Here is a 17,655-nt window from a genome sequence, read left to right on the forward strand (position 1 = left end):
GTAGCTGGGATGTGACGCACATCAACTTCCCGGTGAGCTAATTTCTCACGCACAAAGAAGAGGTCCAACTAAATGTGCTTTGTCCGTACATGTAGAACTGGGTTGGCTGAGAGTAAGACAGTGCTGAGATTGTCACACCACACTATTGGAGCATGTGGTTGCATAACATGGAGTTCGGACAGAAGAGACTTGAGCCATGCAAGTTCACCAACAATGCACGCAAGACTCTAATACTCTGCTTATGCACTGGATCTCGACACTGTTTATTGCTTTTTGGACTGCCAAGTAATCAGATTGTTACCAAGATAGATGCACAGACCATAGGTTGATCTTCGATCATCAGGTTCCGATGACCAATAAGCATCACAAAAGGAAAATAGAGTGAGGTTAAGACTGCGACAAAGATGAACATCGAACTTTGGTGTGCCCTTGAGATACCTGAGTATGTGCTTTACTGCTTTTCGATGCGTTTCAGATGGAGACTGCATGAACTGACATACTCTGTTCACTAACTTTGGGCGTGTGTTGTGACAAACTGAAGAGCACCGATAATACTCATAGAAGTAAGGATCTTCAAGTGGATGACCTCCATATTTAAAAAGTCTTTTTACCATTGATCATTGGTGTGTGCTTACTTTTGGCTGGTAGCATGTTTGTTTCTCGAATGAGGTCATGAACGTACTTGGTTTAAATAAGCTAAAGACCCTCAGATGTGTTGGTGACTTGAATGCCAAGAAGAAATCAAGTTCACCAAGGTCTTTTAGTGAAAACATAGCATTGAGCTTGCCGATGATGGCTTTCAACTGGGTTGGTTGACTTCCAATAATGGGGATATCGTCCACATACATTAGGATGTACATAGTATCAGTACCGTTTCTCGAGATAAACAATGACTTGTTAGACTTGGAGCTTTGAAACCCAAATGAATGCAAAGCAGCATGAAGGGTGTCAAGCCAAGCCCGTGGTACTTGCTAAAGGTCATAGAGTGCCTTGTGCAATCTACACACCTTATGACCTGTACCTGCAACTTCAAAGCCTTGTGGTTGTACTATATAGACATCTTCAGTTAAATCATCGTTGCGAAATGCATTGTTAACAACCAGTTGTGTTATTTTCCAACCCTGAGATAGAGCTAGAGTGTTACACGAACTCTGACTGGTTAAACACTGGACTAAATATCTTAGAGAAGTCAAAATCAGGGGTTTGATGAAACCCTTTTGCCACTAGTCGTGCCTTGAGTTTGTTTAAAGTTCCATCAGCATTCTGTTTTACTTGAAACACCCACTTGCAACCTATTGCATGTCTATCAGGCGGGAGATCAACTAGAGATCATGTCTTGTTTTTCATTAGAGCCCCATATTCAGCTTGCATAGCCTTGGTCCTGTCAGGATCAACAAGTGCATTAGTGACATAATGTCGCTCTTCCATGGTGACTAGAAAAGCGTTTAGCTTGTGAGCACTGGCCTTTGATCTTATGCACATTGGACGCGCATTTGAGACAGAGATTAAGGGTTAGAGAGGACTCTGAGGTGATCGTATGATTTTTTTGGGAAAGAGAGTCCACATGATGTAGTTGTGAATTAGGTGGAGGATTGACCTGTGTTGATGGCATAGATTCAGTGAAGGCTGGTAGGAGTGTTAATGTTTTGTGGTTTTCTGGTCTAGATTGTGGTATAGAGGCTGATGGATTGGGTGTTGGTGTATTGTTTTCTGTGGATGACATTGATGAGAATATAGATTGATAAGGATATGAATTTTCATCAAACAATACATATTTGGATATAATAATTTTTCCTTCTGAGTCAGGGCTTTTATAACCTTTATGATTTATGCTATAGCCTAGGAAAATACATAACTTTGATCGGAAGTCAAATTTGTACCTATTGAAGGTCCTAGAATTGGGAAGCAGGCATATCCAAAACATACCGGGTATCATAGTCTGGTGTAGCTTTGTACAGAGCTTGCAGTGGACATTTGTTGATGAGGACAGGTGTATGCAATCTATTTATGAGATAACTGTTGTTCTGAAAGCTTCATCCCATAGACTTATTTGCATTGAAGCTCGTGCAAGTAGAATAAGCCCTGTTTCTACTATGTGTCTATGCTAATGGTTAGCCTGTCCGGTTTGTTGATGGGCATGAGGACATGACACTCTATGCTCAATCCCTTCAAGCAAGTATGACTTGAATGCTCTAAATTCACCACCCCTATCTGTTTGTAGAGCTTTGATCTTATAGCCAATATGCAGCTCAACTCTTTTCTTGAAATTTAAAAATATTTGGAATGGATGTGACTTGTTGTGTAGCAAGTATATCCATGTGAACCTGGAGTGATGATCAACAAAGTGAATGTAGTAGCGATATCCACTTAGTGATTCAATGGGGGATGGACCCCAAAGATCAGAGTGAATAAGCTCTAAAGGGTGATCATAAGTGGTTGTAGAACTTGGATATGGTAAACTATAGGCTTTGCCTTGACAACATGTTGTGCAAGATAGCGAGTCATCTTTATTCATAATTAGAGTAAGTTTATTAAAGCTATTCAATACAGACTTGACAATAGGAAGAGCAAGGTGACCAAGTCTATTGTGCCACAAGGATTGAGTGTTCTTCTCAGTGTTGACTGATTGTAAGTCTGTAGGAGTAGTTGACATAGTTGATTCCTGGTTTGCACAATGAGCAGTGTAGATAGATGATTGGGATGACCTCGGCTTGATCACAACACCAGTAGGTAGTTCATATAGACCATTCTTGAGCGTGCCTTCAAGTAGAACCAGATTGGTTGCTTGATCCTTCACATACCACTTGTTAGGATGAAATTTAAAGATCACACAGTTGTCATTTGTGAATCGAGAGACACTGAGCAAGTTCTTTTTAATGAGAGGCACATGTAAGATATCATTTAATCGCACCAAGGTATCTAGTTTTAGTGAGTGTAATTGAGAATTTTCGGTGATAGAAATAGGAAGAGTAGTTCCATTACCAAAAATTACTTTGTCTTTGCATGTGTAGGTGGTATGGTTACCAAGATTGGACGCATCAGGAGTGATATGCGTTGTGGCACCAGAGTTAGGGCATCAAATTGGATCATGGGCCATCTCCGGCGTGGCAAGATACGTCTGAGGGTAAGACGACATGGTTACAACATCACTAGATGCAATGAAGGGTTGGACTTAAGCACAGTACGCATGCGGAGCAAAGCCAGGTGCAATGAAGGACTAAGCTTGACCATAGTAGGCTTGTGAAGCAACGCCTCGACCAGCAGTAGTTGGAGTACCATATGTTTGTGGAAATGATTTTGAGATGCCAGGGAAAGCTTGATCAAATTGATGCCAGCACTGTGGAGCAAGATGACCTAGTTTACCGCAGAGTGGACATCGAGGACATTTATTGGAGTTCTATCAACGTCCATTGCGTCCTTGACCTCTGTTGTTGTCGGAGAAGTTCTGAGGCAAGTTGTTTGAGCGCAGATTTTGCAAGTTATGTGGAGAGCTGCCAGTGGAGACAAGATTCGCCATTTGTTGAATGGCTGAATCGAGTTCGTTGTGATGTTTGGCTATACGTCGCTCTTGACTAAGCAACAAGGTTTCCACTTCAGGAACATTGTACATTTCATTTCTCGTCTCCATTGATGTCACAAACGAATCGCAAACTAGTCTTAAACCTTCAAAGATAGCATTAACATGACCGTCTTCTTTGATTTCTTCACCAATTGAGGCAAGAAGATCAATCGTGGTTTTGATATGAAGAATATAGTCATTCATAGACAGATCCTTTCTTTGTTCCAGCAAGATGTCCGCGAAGTTGCTTGATGCGCGCCTTTGTTATTACAATAAAGTATTGCTCCAATTTGGACCAAACTATGTGTGATTCATTGCAGACAATCATCCATGTTAGAAGATTCTCTGACATTGATGAAAGAGGCTACGAGAGCAACAATTGATCTTGATGTTCATGATCTAGATACTCACGTTCACAACTCCATGTATCTTATCAGCATCATACATGAATTGAAGAGGCTTCGAAGTACTCTTGATGAAAAGAAGGAGTTTGTGACCTTTAATGGCCGCAAGAACTTGATGACTCCATAGCCGAAAATTGACTTGATTCAGCTTGAGTGATAGCGAGTGTGTGATCATAGAGTAAGAATTTTCTCATTGAATGTAGATCTGAGAGATTACAGAATGTATACCAGTTGCTCAGTTAAGTGTAACTGATTTCTAACAACCAGTGACACATGGCATTGTATGATCGGTGATCTAAACTAGATAGGCTAGACCTTAGTGCACGTCGGTAGAGCTTATAAGCAGTGCCTTGCTATGCAAGTATTCTGTCTGGTTGATACTTCACTTGTTCCAAATCATATAAACCTCACTACAAATTTGATTATATGGTGTCATTATATGCGTTTCTTGAAATCATAAAAACAAAATTATCAAAATTAATCCAAAATTTTTGTTACATAACTGCGTTATTTTTTATATATTTCGTTTAGTCGCCATTTTAAATCATGTGTCGTATCTCGTATAGTTGTATGTCTCTTGTAAAGTGTTAAAAACTGTAAGATAAAAGAAAGACAGTACTCTGTAGAAAGTTCCTCAATTGGTGTTATCGTCGTAAAAAATTAGGCCATCTTCTAAATTCACATCCAATAATACTCTGCGTTATATATACGCACACAAAAAAAAATATATAAATAAAAAAGAGGGAAACGTGTATACATAGAATTGAGAAATAAAAAGCATTATACGATGATAAAAGAATGATTTGATATTTCATGGGAAGTTCCAACTATATATACGAGTAGATTTGAGCGAATTTGTAGGCAGAGGCACATAGTACGTGACAAAAAAAAAAAAACAAAAGAAGAACGTAAAAAATAGGTGAATCTGAATATAAATCAATGCATTTCAAGAAGTGCATATGCGTATATAACAAAAGGAAGGGTTGTCTCACAGGAAACGTCCTCAGAAACTGCTTTGGCGTTGAGAAAAACAACGAGAGGGTTTGCATGGAGGAGACTATGGGCAAGAAATGGAGGTCCCTGAGCGGGTCAAACCACTGGGAAGGCCTGCTGGAGCCGGTGAACGCGGATATGCGTCGGTACGTGATCCACTACGGTGAAATGGCTCAGGCGACGTATGACGCCTTCAACACAGAGAAGGCCTCGAAGTTCGCCGGAGATGCCCGATATGCGCGCCGTGACTTCTTCGTGCGGGTGGGGCTCGTGAAGGGAAACCCGCTGATGAAGTACGAGGTCACCAAATTCGTGTATGCCACGTCGCACTTGGAAGTGCCCGAGGCCTTCATAACTAGGCCGGTGTCGAGCCAGGCTTGGAGCAAGGAGTCCAACTGGATGGGCTACGTGGCCGTGGCCACGGACGATGCAGCGGCTCTGCTGGGCCGCAGGGACATTGTGGTCGCGTGGCGCGGCACCATCCGCACCCTCGAGTGGATTGACGACTTCGACTTTGTTCTCGTCTCGGCTTCCCCCATCCTCGCAGGAGATCCCATGGTCCATCAAGGCTGGTACTCCATTTATACTTCCCAAGATCCAAACTCGCGCTTTAACAAAACTAGTGCTAGAGCCCAGGTAATAATTACGAATATAAATTACAAATGATTTTTTTATTTATTTTATGAATAACAAGAAAGTAGCATTTTTTTTATTCCTTATTTCATAACCTTTTAAATTGGGTTATCTGTGTGTGTATTATAGGAAACTTTAGTTAAGGCTTCGAATAAGTGAGTTAGGATAATAATTGACCGGTCGCTATTTTATTCCCTGCTTTAGTCAGGAAATAAAATGAGGTATTATTGTGGCCTTTGGGATAAAGCTATCAATTGGGCCGGGCCGGGCCGGGCCGGCCCAGCCCAAAAAAATGAGGCCCTTAGTAGGCCCGGGCCTTGGACCAACCCGGCCCAATAATAAAGGGGCCCGGGTCGGCCCAACCCAAAGTAGAGAACCATCAGGACCAGCCCGGGCCCAGGCACAAGGCCCTCTGGGTCACGGGCCGGGCTTGGTCCTGGGCCGGGTCTGGGCTTGGTCCTGGGCTTGGTTCAAGCATGGTCTTGGGCCTTGTTTGGGGTTTATTTTTGACATGTTTGAGCTGATTTGGGCTTTTTTAACGGTCCTGTTTTGGGCTCTTTGTTTTTTTTTAATTGTTTTGACTGCTTAAAGGCCTATTTTGATATTGTGATTGATTATATGTGATTGCTTAAAGAAGCAGAAACTTCATCCTCTAATATTGTAAAGTACGTCGCAATCGAGTCTTCATCTCTGTTTTGTTATCGCCTTCTTGCATTCTCCCAATCCTTTAAAACACATTAGGTCTTCTAGAATATCCGGACTCATTGTTGATCTTCTGTCATCGAGAACACGGTTACTTGCACTAAATGCTTTTGCTCTGACGCAACACTTGATACCGGAGTGACAAGAATGTCTTGGGCAATTAAAGACAGTGTTGGATAACGTCCTTGTTTGTTATTCCACCATTCTAGAATATCAAATTCGTCTGGATTCTCTGTGTAAAATTCAGTTTCCAAATATTTCACAAGCTTAGAAAATGATGTTTGAGAAGATGACGACGACGAATGATGTCTCGAATTATGAATCAAATTTTTGGTAATATCTTATATTTAACCATCAGTACCAACTAATAATTGACATCTAGGAACTAATGAAGTTGCAATGACATATAAAAACGGTACTCCTTCTCAATAATTTGTAAATTTTTGTTCATAGGTAAAATAATTAGCTTAATAGATCGTATTGTCTATAAGTAGGAAAAGCGTTTGAAATATTAAATTATTCATGTAATGCAAGATGAGCAGTTGGATAGTATACACCTGATAATACTTATGTGCATTTGCAAAATACTTCAAAAAATCCATGGAAGTAATAAGCCGGATCCCACTCGTAGTTCTTGAGAAATTAAGATGTACAACAGTATCAAATAAATCTTTTGAGTTTATATAGAGAATATTACATAGAAAATGAACGATTTAGAGAATTAAACACTAGGAGCTAGAATATTTAAAAAAGTACTTAATGGTAAGCAAGTACAAGTGTTATAGATAATATTATATGTATAATACATATATTTAGAGATTAAAAAAAATTGGGCCTCAAACGGGCTTGTGCGTGGGCCGTGCCTGGTCCGTGTTTGGGCCGTGCCGGTTCTGTGCCTGGGCCGTGCCGGTTCTGTGCTTTTCAAGGGCTTCGGGCCGGGCTCGGATTTTGGGCTTAAAACGAAGGCCCAAACCAGGACCAATTTAAAAACCGGACCGGCCCGACCCTTCTTTAATCCGGGCTGGGCCGACCCAAAACCAATTAAAATACCCGGCCCGGCCCAATTGACAGCTTTACTTTGGGATGTCACGCGGGATGCGGAATTGCGTCTTAGCGACTCTCTTGTTTATATTAAAAAAAAAAATTCAGGTTCAAAAAAGAAAAAGAAAAATCTTAACTACTGCATGGTTGGGGGAGTACTTTGAATTAAATTGATATGTTCATCCAAAATTGTAAAGGACCTCACACTTTTGGTATTATGAAATTTGCGTATAGATGGGGGACGGCTCATCAGCAAGAAAACTACCGTTTTTGTTTCTAAAGCTAGGAATAATAGCGACTGATCATTTATCCTAAAATTAATACGAGAAAATACAAATTTTATTCACGAAACATTAATAATTTCTTATATAATTTTAATTAATTATTCTAGGTTTTGAGTGAGATATCAAGACTTGTGGAGCTATACAAGGACGAGGAGATCAGCATAACCACGACCGGCCACAGCTTGGGAGCCGCACTAGCGACATTGAATGCGACGGACATCGTCTCCAATGGCCTAAACAAGCGTAAAGGCAACCCCAAAAAGGTATTCATAATTATTACATCATCATTATTGCTACTAATTTTATTGATAATTATGAGTTTCGTGAATGCAAATATTCAAGGCCTGCCTGGTTACGGCTTTCGCGTTTGCAAGCCCTAAGGTCGGGGACTCGGAGTTCAAGAGGCTATTCTCGTCTCACCAAGCCCTCCGAGCCTTGCGTGTGAGAAACGCCCTCGACATTGTACCAAACTACCCCTTCATAGGGTACTCGGACGTCGGGGAAGAGCTTTCCATCGATACCCGAACGTCAAATTTTCTAAAGAGCCCAGGGAACGTGTCGACATGGCACAACTTGGAGGCATATCTCCATGGCATAGCGGGGGATCAAGGGCCTCAGCTAGGGTTTAAGATGGATGTCCAACGGGACATCGCTTTGGTCAATAAGAGCATGGACGGGTTGAAGGACGAGTTCATGGTGCCCGTGTCGTGGCGGTGTGAGAAGAACAAGGGCATGGTTCAACAAGAGGATGGCTCTTGGAAGTTGATGGATCATGAGGACGACCGTTGATTACACTTTATCTAAATACAATTAACTCTATTTATTTACACATATCAATTGGCTCTAGTTAAGAGAACTGCAAAGTCATTTACGATTTGACTGCTTGAATCAGCTCGTACGAGCGAGCGTTAAAATCAATGTGTAATTGTCTCCGTGTCACCGTTATCAAGATGACTATCTCATTATATAAAATCAAGTTCCATTCATCGATTGATTGATGTCCTAATAGATTTCTTAGAGTGACTATCAATTAGAATATACTGCAACTACTATAATGTATACTAGCAAATAGAAAAAGGTTTGATTACAACATCTACGCGCATATGCCTTCAGGAGTTGAAATTCGTTAAGAGACTTTGGTCGTTCTTGACAACCCCCACCTCCCTTCCATTCTAAAAGGACTAGTAGAAAAACTAGATGCCACGAATTTTTTCATGTAGAATCCAAAGTTGCAGTAAGATTTCATTGAAGAAAAATCTTACATCGTCGTGGAAAATAGTTTCCACAACAGTTATTTATAGTCGCGGAAACTAATTATTTTTATTCATTTTTTTTATATCTCATTGCGGTGAAGTTTATCTCCCTCGTCGAAACTAAAAAAAAATTAGATAAATAGCCGATTAAAACATTTGAGATTACTATATAATCAATGTTTCATAAATCTTATATAAATAGTCATAAAGATGACATGGTATTCCTGATTTGTCTTTTCATTGAAATAAAATAGTAGAGTATTTACATCAATTTACACATATAACTACATAGATGTGCTTATTTACCTAAGATTTACGACACATTGACTATGTTCGAGTGAGTATATTGTAACTGATGACCACCTCGATCCTCTTTGCCCTTGCCCCTATTCACCACTTGCCACCTGTGCACTCAAACGTGGCATTCCATTGTTTGGGCTTTGAGTTTACAAGCCCAATAATCACATGTTTATTGTTTAGGTCGGTCTTAGATTTTGGTTTTTGGGATATATATGTCTGTCTTGATTAGTTTTGAGGATATACATTATTTTGTTTTCTTTAGTTTTATCTTCAATATAACCAAAACTACGACAACTTCAATCTTTTTTTTTTTACCGAAATTAATTATTTATATTTTAACTCAACAATATAATTACCTATTTTATGTAATTACATGTTTAACCATATTTTCTTTTCTTCTCATCTTTTCTTATTTCATTTAAGTTCCTTGAAATAAAAAAAATTAATAAACCAATTTTTTCTCTTCCGTCCATAACACACATATTCTATAAAGATCTATTTCCATCCATAAAGTTATTGACAAATCTTCAAGGAAATTTTTAGATTTCCTTGAAGATTTATTAACATCTTAAAATTAATTAACAAACTGTCACTAAATCTTCAAAAAGATTTTTAGATTCTTTGAAAATTTGTTGACATGTTTGTCAATAGATCTTCAAATAAATTCTAGATTTTTTGAAGATTTATTGATAATCATGTCAATAAATCTTCAAAGGAAAATTTCATATGCGAAAAAAAAAATCCCAAAATCATACTTCTTAAGTTCACATACCACTTCATTCTGTATATAAAATGCATTTAATGAATATTTCTAACCCCTAAACTTTTAAGAAATAAAAATGGAGAGAGAGAGAGAGAGATAAACTTACGTAGAATATCATAACTACAGAACCCATAAATCAATGCCAAGATCCATCAATACGATCGCTCACATATTGTCCGTATCATATCAAACTGTTGTCGGTTGTTTTCAGAAAACTCGGAACATCGAGAAGACACACCGCTCAAGGGGTCGATGGTCAGGCCGGAGGTCCTAAAGAGTGGAAACCTTCTTCCACGAGTCGACTGACAAGTCCTCGTGTCGAAACTTACAGCTCCTTGAGTCGAGTCATTCTCCTCGAGTCGAGTTTGCTCCTCGAGTCAAATTTTGGGTCCACGAGTCGACTGAAGAGAGAGTCAGCAAAAGTGAGGTTGCAGCAAAATAGAGTGACAAGATAAGAAGATGGAAACTTACCCTCTGGGCGTCAGAAACGCCATTACGGAAGAACTCCACATCGCCACTTGACATGATGCCCTTCCACATCTTCAACGGCAACTGCTCGAGCTCCTGAGAACACTCACTTCTAACCTCCACAACCTCCACCTCAATCATTAAGTTCGCGCGTGAAAGTGCCGAGGAAGAGGGTCGCTTCAATGAGCACGGGAACCGCTCTCCGCCGAGCAATCGGCATCGGACTTCTCCTTGCCTTTCCGTGCTGCAATCCGAGAACGAGTCGCTGCCACTGACTTAGAGTCTAGAGAAGATCACGCCAAACGCGCACGAGTCCTCGCCCTGGCTGAGGAAGCTGCAAAAACAACAAAGGTCAGGGCTTTGACTAAAAAAGACTGAAGATACAAGACGAAAGGCAAAAGTGTTGATGATTAATGCACCTTAAATAACCAATTAAATGCGAAAAAGAATAATTACGCTAACGAGAGGTAATTAAAAATGGTGATTAACACGATCCAGATTACTTAATTAATTGAACTCAAGAAACTTTATCAAGCAACCATATCATGAAAGACGAGTTTATAAAAAAACTTACGGGTTAGGCTCAGCTACTAAAATCTTTAAGCTTTCTTCTGAAACTCCTTTGCTCTTCTTTTGGCCTTCCTCTTCCTTTAACTCCGGAACGATCAGACCTTTGAACTTCACTCCTTGGACTCGTAGCGATGACACTAAAGTCTTCCAAAATGTAATCTTCGAGGCGAGTAAGAAATAGGAGTGGGCAACAATCTATTTCTCACTTGTGATCTCAAACATTGAGTTTAGATCACACCATGTTTATGGGATTGGAATCACGGAATTCTGAGAGAGAGAGAGAGAGTTTTGGACGACAAAAATAGGAGAGAGAGAGAGAGCATGTGTTGGTTGAATTCCACAAGGCAGGAAAAGGTTAATTTTTGCCTCTCGTAAGTCCTCTATTTATAGTAGACAAAAGGAGATATTCTGGTGTTGTCGGTCGTTTTCGAAAAACCCAGAACGCCGAGAAGACGCACCAATCAAGGGGCCGATGGTCAGGCCAGAGGTCCTGAAGAGTGACAAGCCTTCCCTCACGAGTCGCCGGCAAATCATTGCGCCGAGACTCTCGATCCTTCGAGTTGAGCTTCGCTCCTCAAGTCGAGTCGCTCTCCTCAAGTCGAGCTTCGCTCCTTAAGTCGAGACGATCTCTTCAAGTCGAGTTTCGCTCCTCGGACGGAACCACGGGATATTCTTTTCAAGTCGAGCCTCGAGCCGGTCTCCTCAAGTTGAGCATCGCTCCTCGAGTCGAGCCTCGAGTCACGCTCCTCGAATCAAATCTCGCTCGTCGAATAGATACTTTCGTATTTCGTGCAACAACCGCAAAATGCGAAGCCCAAGACGGTCCAACGGGCCCAATAGAACAAAGGCCGTTGTTGTCGCAGTTTTTTGGACAACGATTTAGGAGTCAAAGGCGGTTAGACCCAAGGCCGGACCAAGTGGTCTCACCTTGACTCGAGCGTGTCGGACTTGATATCTCAAGTCGTCCCTTAGCTATTGGTGATGTATATTTCGTCCAGGCACCTGAAAAGCAAGCAGAAGGTGTGAACTACAAAGGGAAAACAGGGGGTTGCCCCTGTTTACCTCTCCGACGCTCAACATTAGTAGGGTTGAGGTAGATTGTAGAGGGTTTGAGTGTTTAGAGGTTGAGACTTGAGAGAAACGAGCGAGGTATGAGTTCGGCAGCGTTTCAGTACTTAAATTTCGGATAACCTGGACCAGGGGAGGGATCCCGGTATTTATAGGCGACCAAGGGGCGTTTTGGGCTTCCCCTTGGCCGAGGGCCGGCTCTGAGGCGGCCTCGGAGGCGAGGGCCAGCTCTGAGGCGGCCTTGGAGGCGAGGGCCGGCTCTGACGCGGCCTTGGAAGCGAGGGCCGGCTCTGAGGCGGCCTTGGAGGCGAGGGCCGGCTCTGAGGCGGTCTTGGAGGCGAGGGCCGGCTCTGAGGCGGCCTTGGAGGCGAGGGCCGGCTCTGAGGCGGCCTTGGAGGCGAGGCCGGGCGGTCGAGTGGAGGCCGAGTGGAGGCCGAGCTCAGGAGGTCGAGTGGAGGCCGAGCTCTGGAGGCCGAGTGGAGGCCGGGCTCAGGAGGTCGAGTGGAGGCCGAGCTCGGGAGGTCGAGTGGAGGCCGAGCTCGGGAGGCCGAGTGGAGGTCGAGCCCGGGCGGCCGAGTGGGGGCCGAGCCCGGGCGGCAGGTCTTTGGCTTCTCGGCCATGGCCCGGCCGTTGGCCGGGGGGGGGGGGATTTCTTCGGGCCCCCGCGGGCGCTGTCGACCCGGGACGGGCCGACAACATTAGCCCCCCGAGTTTTCGGTCGAGCGTAGGTCGAGTGGAAACTCAATACTTACGCTGACGTGTGGACGAATGCTCTCGGGTTGTGACTGCGCTGCAAAAAAGGGCTTTTGGTGCATCGCGAGGGACATCTTTTGTGCGTCGCGAGGGACGGCTTTTGTGCGTCGTGAGGGACGGCTCTCTTTTTACGTGCCTTATGTTCTCGACATACTATCGTAGTCGATTCGCATGGTTTTGTCGGTCCGCATCTTATTTTCTCGACTTACCAGTGAAGGCGTAATCGATTTGCACGGCTTTGGCCTTGGGGGGCCTCGGTGTTGCGTTTGTGTGACCGAGTTTTCCGCGGATGCTGGCTAGACCAGTTACGTCTGGCGGGCGCATGCCTTTGAGACCCATTGGTGACTCGCTGCCTATCGGCGCACGAGCTGGGCGGCGAGCGCGGTGCTACATTTGTGTGGCCAGGTTTTATGTGGGCACTGGCTAGACCAGATACGTCCGGCGGACGCAAGCCTTTGAAACCCATTTGTGACTCGCTACCTATCGGCGCACGAGCCCGGCGGCGAGCGCGGTGCCACATTTGTGTGGCCAGGTTTCCCGTGGACGCTGGCTAGACCAGGTATGTCCGGCGGACGCAAGCCTTTGAAACCCATTTGTGACTCGCTGCCTATTGGCGCACGAGCCGGGCGGCGAGCGCGGTGCCACATTTGTGTGGCCAGGTTTCCCGTGGATGCTGGCTAGACCAAGTACGTCCGGCTGACGCAAGCCTTTGAAACCCATTTGTGACTCGCTGCCTATCGGCGCACGAGCTGGGCGGCGAGCGCGGTGCCACATTTGTGTGGCCAGGTTTCCCGTGGACGCTGGCTAGACCAGGTACGTCCGGCGGACGCAAGCCTTTGAAACCCATTTGTGACTCGCTGCCTATCGACTCACGAGCTGGGCGGCGAGCGCAGTGCCATATCGGTGTTGCCAGGTTTCCCGTGGACGCTGGCTAGACCAGGTACGTCCGGCGGACGCAAGCCTTTGAAACCCATTTGTGACTCGCTGCCTATCGGCGCACGAGCTGGGCGGCGAGCGCAGTGCCACATCGGTGTGGCGAGGTTTCCCGGGGACGCTGGCTAGACCAGGTACGTTCGGCGGACGCAAGCCTTTGAAACCCATTTGTGACTCGCTGCCTATCGGCTCACGAGTTGGGCGGCGAGCATGGTGCCACATTCGAGGAGAAATGTAGAGCCGGTACGAGGAGTAGCTTGTCGACTCGTGGACCCGATACTCGACTCGAGGAGTGAACTCAACTCGAGGTGACGTGGAGTCGGCACGAGGAGTAGCTTGTCGACTCGTGGACTCGGCGCTCGACTCGAGGAGTGAAATCAACTCGAGGAGAAACATGGAGTCGGCACGAGGAGTAGCTTGTCGACTCATGGACCTGATACTCGACTCGAGGAGTGAACTCAGCTCGAGGAGACGTGGAGTCGGTACGAGGAGTAGCTTGTCGACTCGTGGACTCGGCGCTCGACTCGAGGAGTGAAATCAACTCGAGGAGAAAAATGGAGTCGGCACGAGGAGTAGCTTGTCGACTCATGGACCTGATACTCGACTCGAGGAGTGAACTCAGCTCGAGGAGACGTGGCGTCGGCACGAGGAGTAGCTTGTCGACTCGTGGACTCGGCGCTCGACTCGAGGAGTGAAATCAACTCGAGGAGAAAAATGGAGTCGGCACGAGGAATAGCTTGTCGACTCGTGGACTCGGTACTCGACTCGAGGAGTGAACTCAACTCGAGGAGACATGTGTATACTGTCTCTCTTTAGGACCTCCGGCCTAACCATCGGCCCCTTGAGACTTTGTTATACTTTTATTATTATTATTTTTTTCTTTGAGAGTGAGTTTTAGTTTTGTTGAGTATGGTTCCCCATTAGCCCCCCGAGTTTCTTGCGTACTCGTAGAGGAGATTAGAAATTATAATGCAACAGGATAAAGGTTTCGATGTGAAAATGCAACCTGATTATCACGTCAAAATAGTCAAAAATTACATTCCCATGCCATTGGCCTTATTTGAAATTGTCTTAAAACCGGAAATAAAATGACAACAATCAGGCATAAAGAAAACGGGAGTGGGCTTCTGCTGTAGTACCATCTTCCGTAGCCTGACCGAGCTAGAGGATGGTGCTCACCATCTTTTCCTTCCCTTTCCCGTCCACGCCTTGGATGTAGCACATCCTCGCCATTGATTGGTCTCCCAACATGATGGCAATCCCCTTCTCAGTCGGGAACTTCATCATCAGGTGACAGGTGGACGTTATGGCCTTCAACCGATTGAGAGTCGGGCGGCCGATGATGATGTTGTACGCCGATGGCTGGTCCACAACTAGGAAGGATACGATGCGAGTGTCGTCGAGCCCCCCCGGTGTTCCGAAGGTGACCGGGAGGTCGATGGTTCCCTCTGTTATGACCCTCTCCCCGGAGAAGCCGAATAGTGGGGTCGAGACCAGAGTCGGTCTCATTCCGGATAGCTTCATCCTGTCCAGCGCTGATTTGAAGATTATGTCGGCGGAGCTTCCATTGTCGATTAGGATTCTCCGGACAAGGTTGTTGGCGACCGGGGCAGAGACGACTATCGCGTCGTTGTGCGGGTGGAGCACACGTGCCGCCTCTTGGCCGGTGAAGAACATGGACTCGAATGGGGCCGGAGGAGGGGCCTCGTACGTATGGTTGATGTAGTGCGCTATTTTCCCTTGGGAAACTTCATGCACGTATTTCTTCCTTTGCGTGCTTGAGTCCCCGAACTCCGGGCCGCCCATGATCGAGCCCACGATGTGCAGTTGCGAGCTTCCTGGTTCTTCGGTTGCTGCTTGGTCCGTAACTGTCACCGTGGTCGGACCTTTTCTTTCTTGCCGCGAGCGATCCCCCCGAGCCACGGCCGTCCCGATCGTCCTAAGGACGTATTCTTTTAACTTTCCATCTTGAATGAGGGCTTCGATCTGGCGCTTGAGCTGGTAACACTCGGACGTCAGGTGCCCATGGTCTTGGTGGAATTCACAGAACTTGCCTCGGTCCCGCTTCGCGGGATCCTTTGTGAGTGGGGCGGGGCTTCCTAGCCCGTCGCGGTGCAAAGCTAGGATCCGCTATCGCGAAGTGTTCAGAGGGGTAAACGCCGAAAATTTTCGGAAGCTATCGACATGCGGGGGTCTAGGCCCAGGGAGGGAGTGACCGTTAGGGGCCGGGCCTCCCTTGTTCCTCCTCTTTCGAGGGTCGGGACGATCTCCGTCTTGATCGTCGCGGCGACGACCGCCATGCCCCTCCGGCCTTCGGTCGTCTCGGCCATCGAGGTAGTCCTCGATCCCCATGTAAGTGCGGGCTCTCGACATTAGCTCCGCCATGTCCCGCGGGACTTTTCCAACAATAGACTTGAGGAAGTCGCTCGTGCGAGCTCCCTCGATGATCGCCGTGATGGCGTCCCTATCGTCGAACCCTTCGACCTTGTGAGACTCCTCGGTGAAACGCGCGAGGTATTGTCTCAACGTCTCGTCTCTCCTTTGCCTGATGGAGAGGAGGTAGATCTTCGACTTCTTTTGCGCCACAAGGGTGGCGAAACGAGCAAGAAAAGCCTCTCGCAAGGCCCGGAAGGATGAGATGCTTCCCGGCCTCAGACTTCGGAACCACTAACTGAAGGCTTGACAGAGGGTGGCGTCCGTCTGCCCTTGCATTGTCATCCACGTCTCGTAGTGTTGGATGTGGAAGTTTGGGTCCGTCCGTCCGTCATAGGGAGGGATGGACGGTAGTTTGAAGTTCCCCACGCAAGGCTGCGCGAGGATTTGAGCGGCGAAGGGAGAGTATGACTCCTCGATCCCTCCGTACGGCCTTTGCCTCCCTGATTCCCGCATCTCGATGATTTGATTCTGGAGGCTTTGAATCATAGTCACCATGTCGAGCCCGTTAGCAGGGCTGACCGCCGGGGCCACGGGAGTCGCCTGTCGGCGCTCATTGGATGCTTGGTCCCCGATGTTGGCCTGAGGTCGACCGAGAGTTGTGGCGGGGAGTGCATCCCTCCGAGAATTGAGCCTTTGGCGAAGATCCTCCCCTCGGGAGTTTCTCTGCGCCGTCAAGCGCTCTCTAAGGTCCACACTCGGCGCACGGCGAGGGGAGGTCGCCCTTGGTCGGACCGTCCGACGGGCGCTTCGGCTATCGGCCCCATCGTCCACCAGAGTCGCTCTCTCCTCGGCGAGGGGCTGTGTCCGGCCGCCTCTTGAAACCGAAGGGGCGAGTCCCCGGGAGTGTGACCGTGCCGGTTGTCGCGCCGGGTGCGACTGCTCGGCCAAAGCATCATTGGACCTCTCGGGCCGTGAACGGGTGAGGCTAGGAGTTGCCTCATCGGTCCTTGAGTCCCCCGCGTAGTCAGGGTCAGAGTCGTCTCGGGCGGACCGGTCCTCGACGTCATAGCCAAGGAGATTGGCTACGAGCGAGCCGTCGACACCGGGACGGTCTAGAAGCTCCGCGAGCCGCCGAGCCGTGTCCTCTCGGAGCGCGGCCTCGGGGTCGTTCACCGGGTCCTGGGGCTGGCTCTCGTTATCACGAGGTTGCCCTTTAAGACGATGTGCGAGGCTTCGGAGACCGTATCTCGAGCTCGTCGCTCGAGTGCCCGCGGAGGTTGTGGGAATGTGACTCATCTCTCGAGAGTCGTAAGTGTAATGGAAGTGAGGAAATGGAAGGGAGAGCGCGCTAAGGTCGGTGGTCCCCTCCTTCTAGCGCCAAAATGTTGTCGCAGTTTTTCGGACAACGATTTAGGAGTCAAAGGCGGTTAGACCCAAGGCCGGACCAAGTGGTCTCACCTTGACTCGAGCGTGTCAGGATTGATATCTCAAGTCGTCCCTTAGCTGTTGGTGATGTCTATTTTGTCCAGGCACCTGAAAAGCAAGCAGAAGGTGT

The 17,655-nt window shown here is 46.4% G+C and overlaps 1 protein-coding gene across 1 annotated transcript; it reads left to right on the top strand.

Moving 5' to 3' along the window:
* Positions 1 to 4,900: 4,900 nt before the first annotated feature.
* Positions 4,901 to 8,405, top strand: DSEL (alpha/beta-Hydrolases superfamily protein). The gene is made up of 3 exons (XM_089627095.1): positions 4,901 to 5,592; positions 7,724 to 7,879; positions 7,959 to 8,405. Exons 1-3 carry the CDS (start codon positions 4,903 to 4,905, stop codon positions 8,403 to 8,405), a joined length of 1,293 nt encoding a protein of 430 aa, XP_089483221.1. The 5' UTR covers positions 4,901 to 4,902.
* The last annotated feature ends 9,250 nt before the right edge of the window (positions 8,406 to 17,655 follow it).

Source organism: Urtica dioica, chromosome 9, assembly GCF_054948205.1.
Source record: "Urtica dioica subsp. dioica isolate 48M chromosome 9, U.dioica_male_clone48M_v1_H2, whole genome shotgun sequence".
NCBI classification, from domain to species: Eukaryota; Viridiplantae; Streptophyta; class Magnoliopsida; order Rosales; family Urticaceae; genus Urtica; species Urtica dioica.

Bases quoted from the DNA above. Each gene is read 5' to 3' on its own strand.
- DSEL (XM_089627095.1), top strand. From the start codon at position 4,903: ATGCATTTCAAGAAGTGCATATGCGTATATAACAAAAGGAAGGGTTGT. The intron at 5,593-7,723 runs GTAATAATTACG...TAATTATTCTAG, and splicing joins AAACTAGTGCTAGAGCCCAG to GTTTTGAGTGAGATATCAAG. The intron at 7,880-7,958 runs GTATTCATAATT...CAAATATTCAAG, and splicing joins GTAAAGGCAACCCCAAAAAG to GCCTGCCTGGTTACGGCTTT.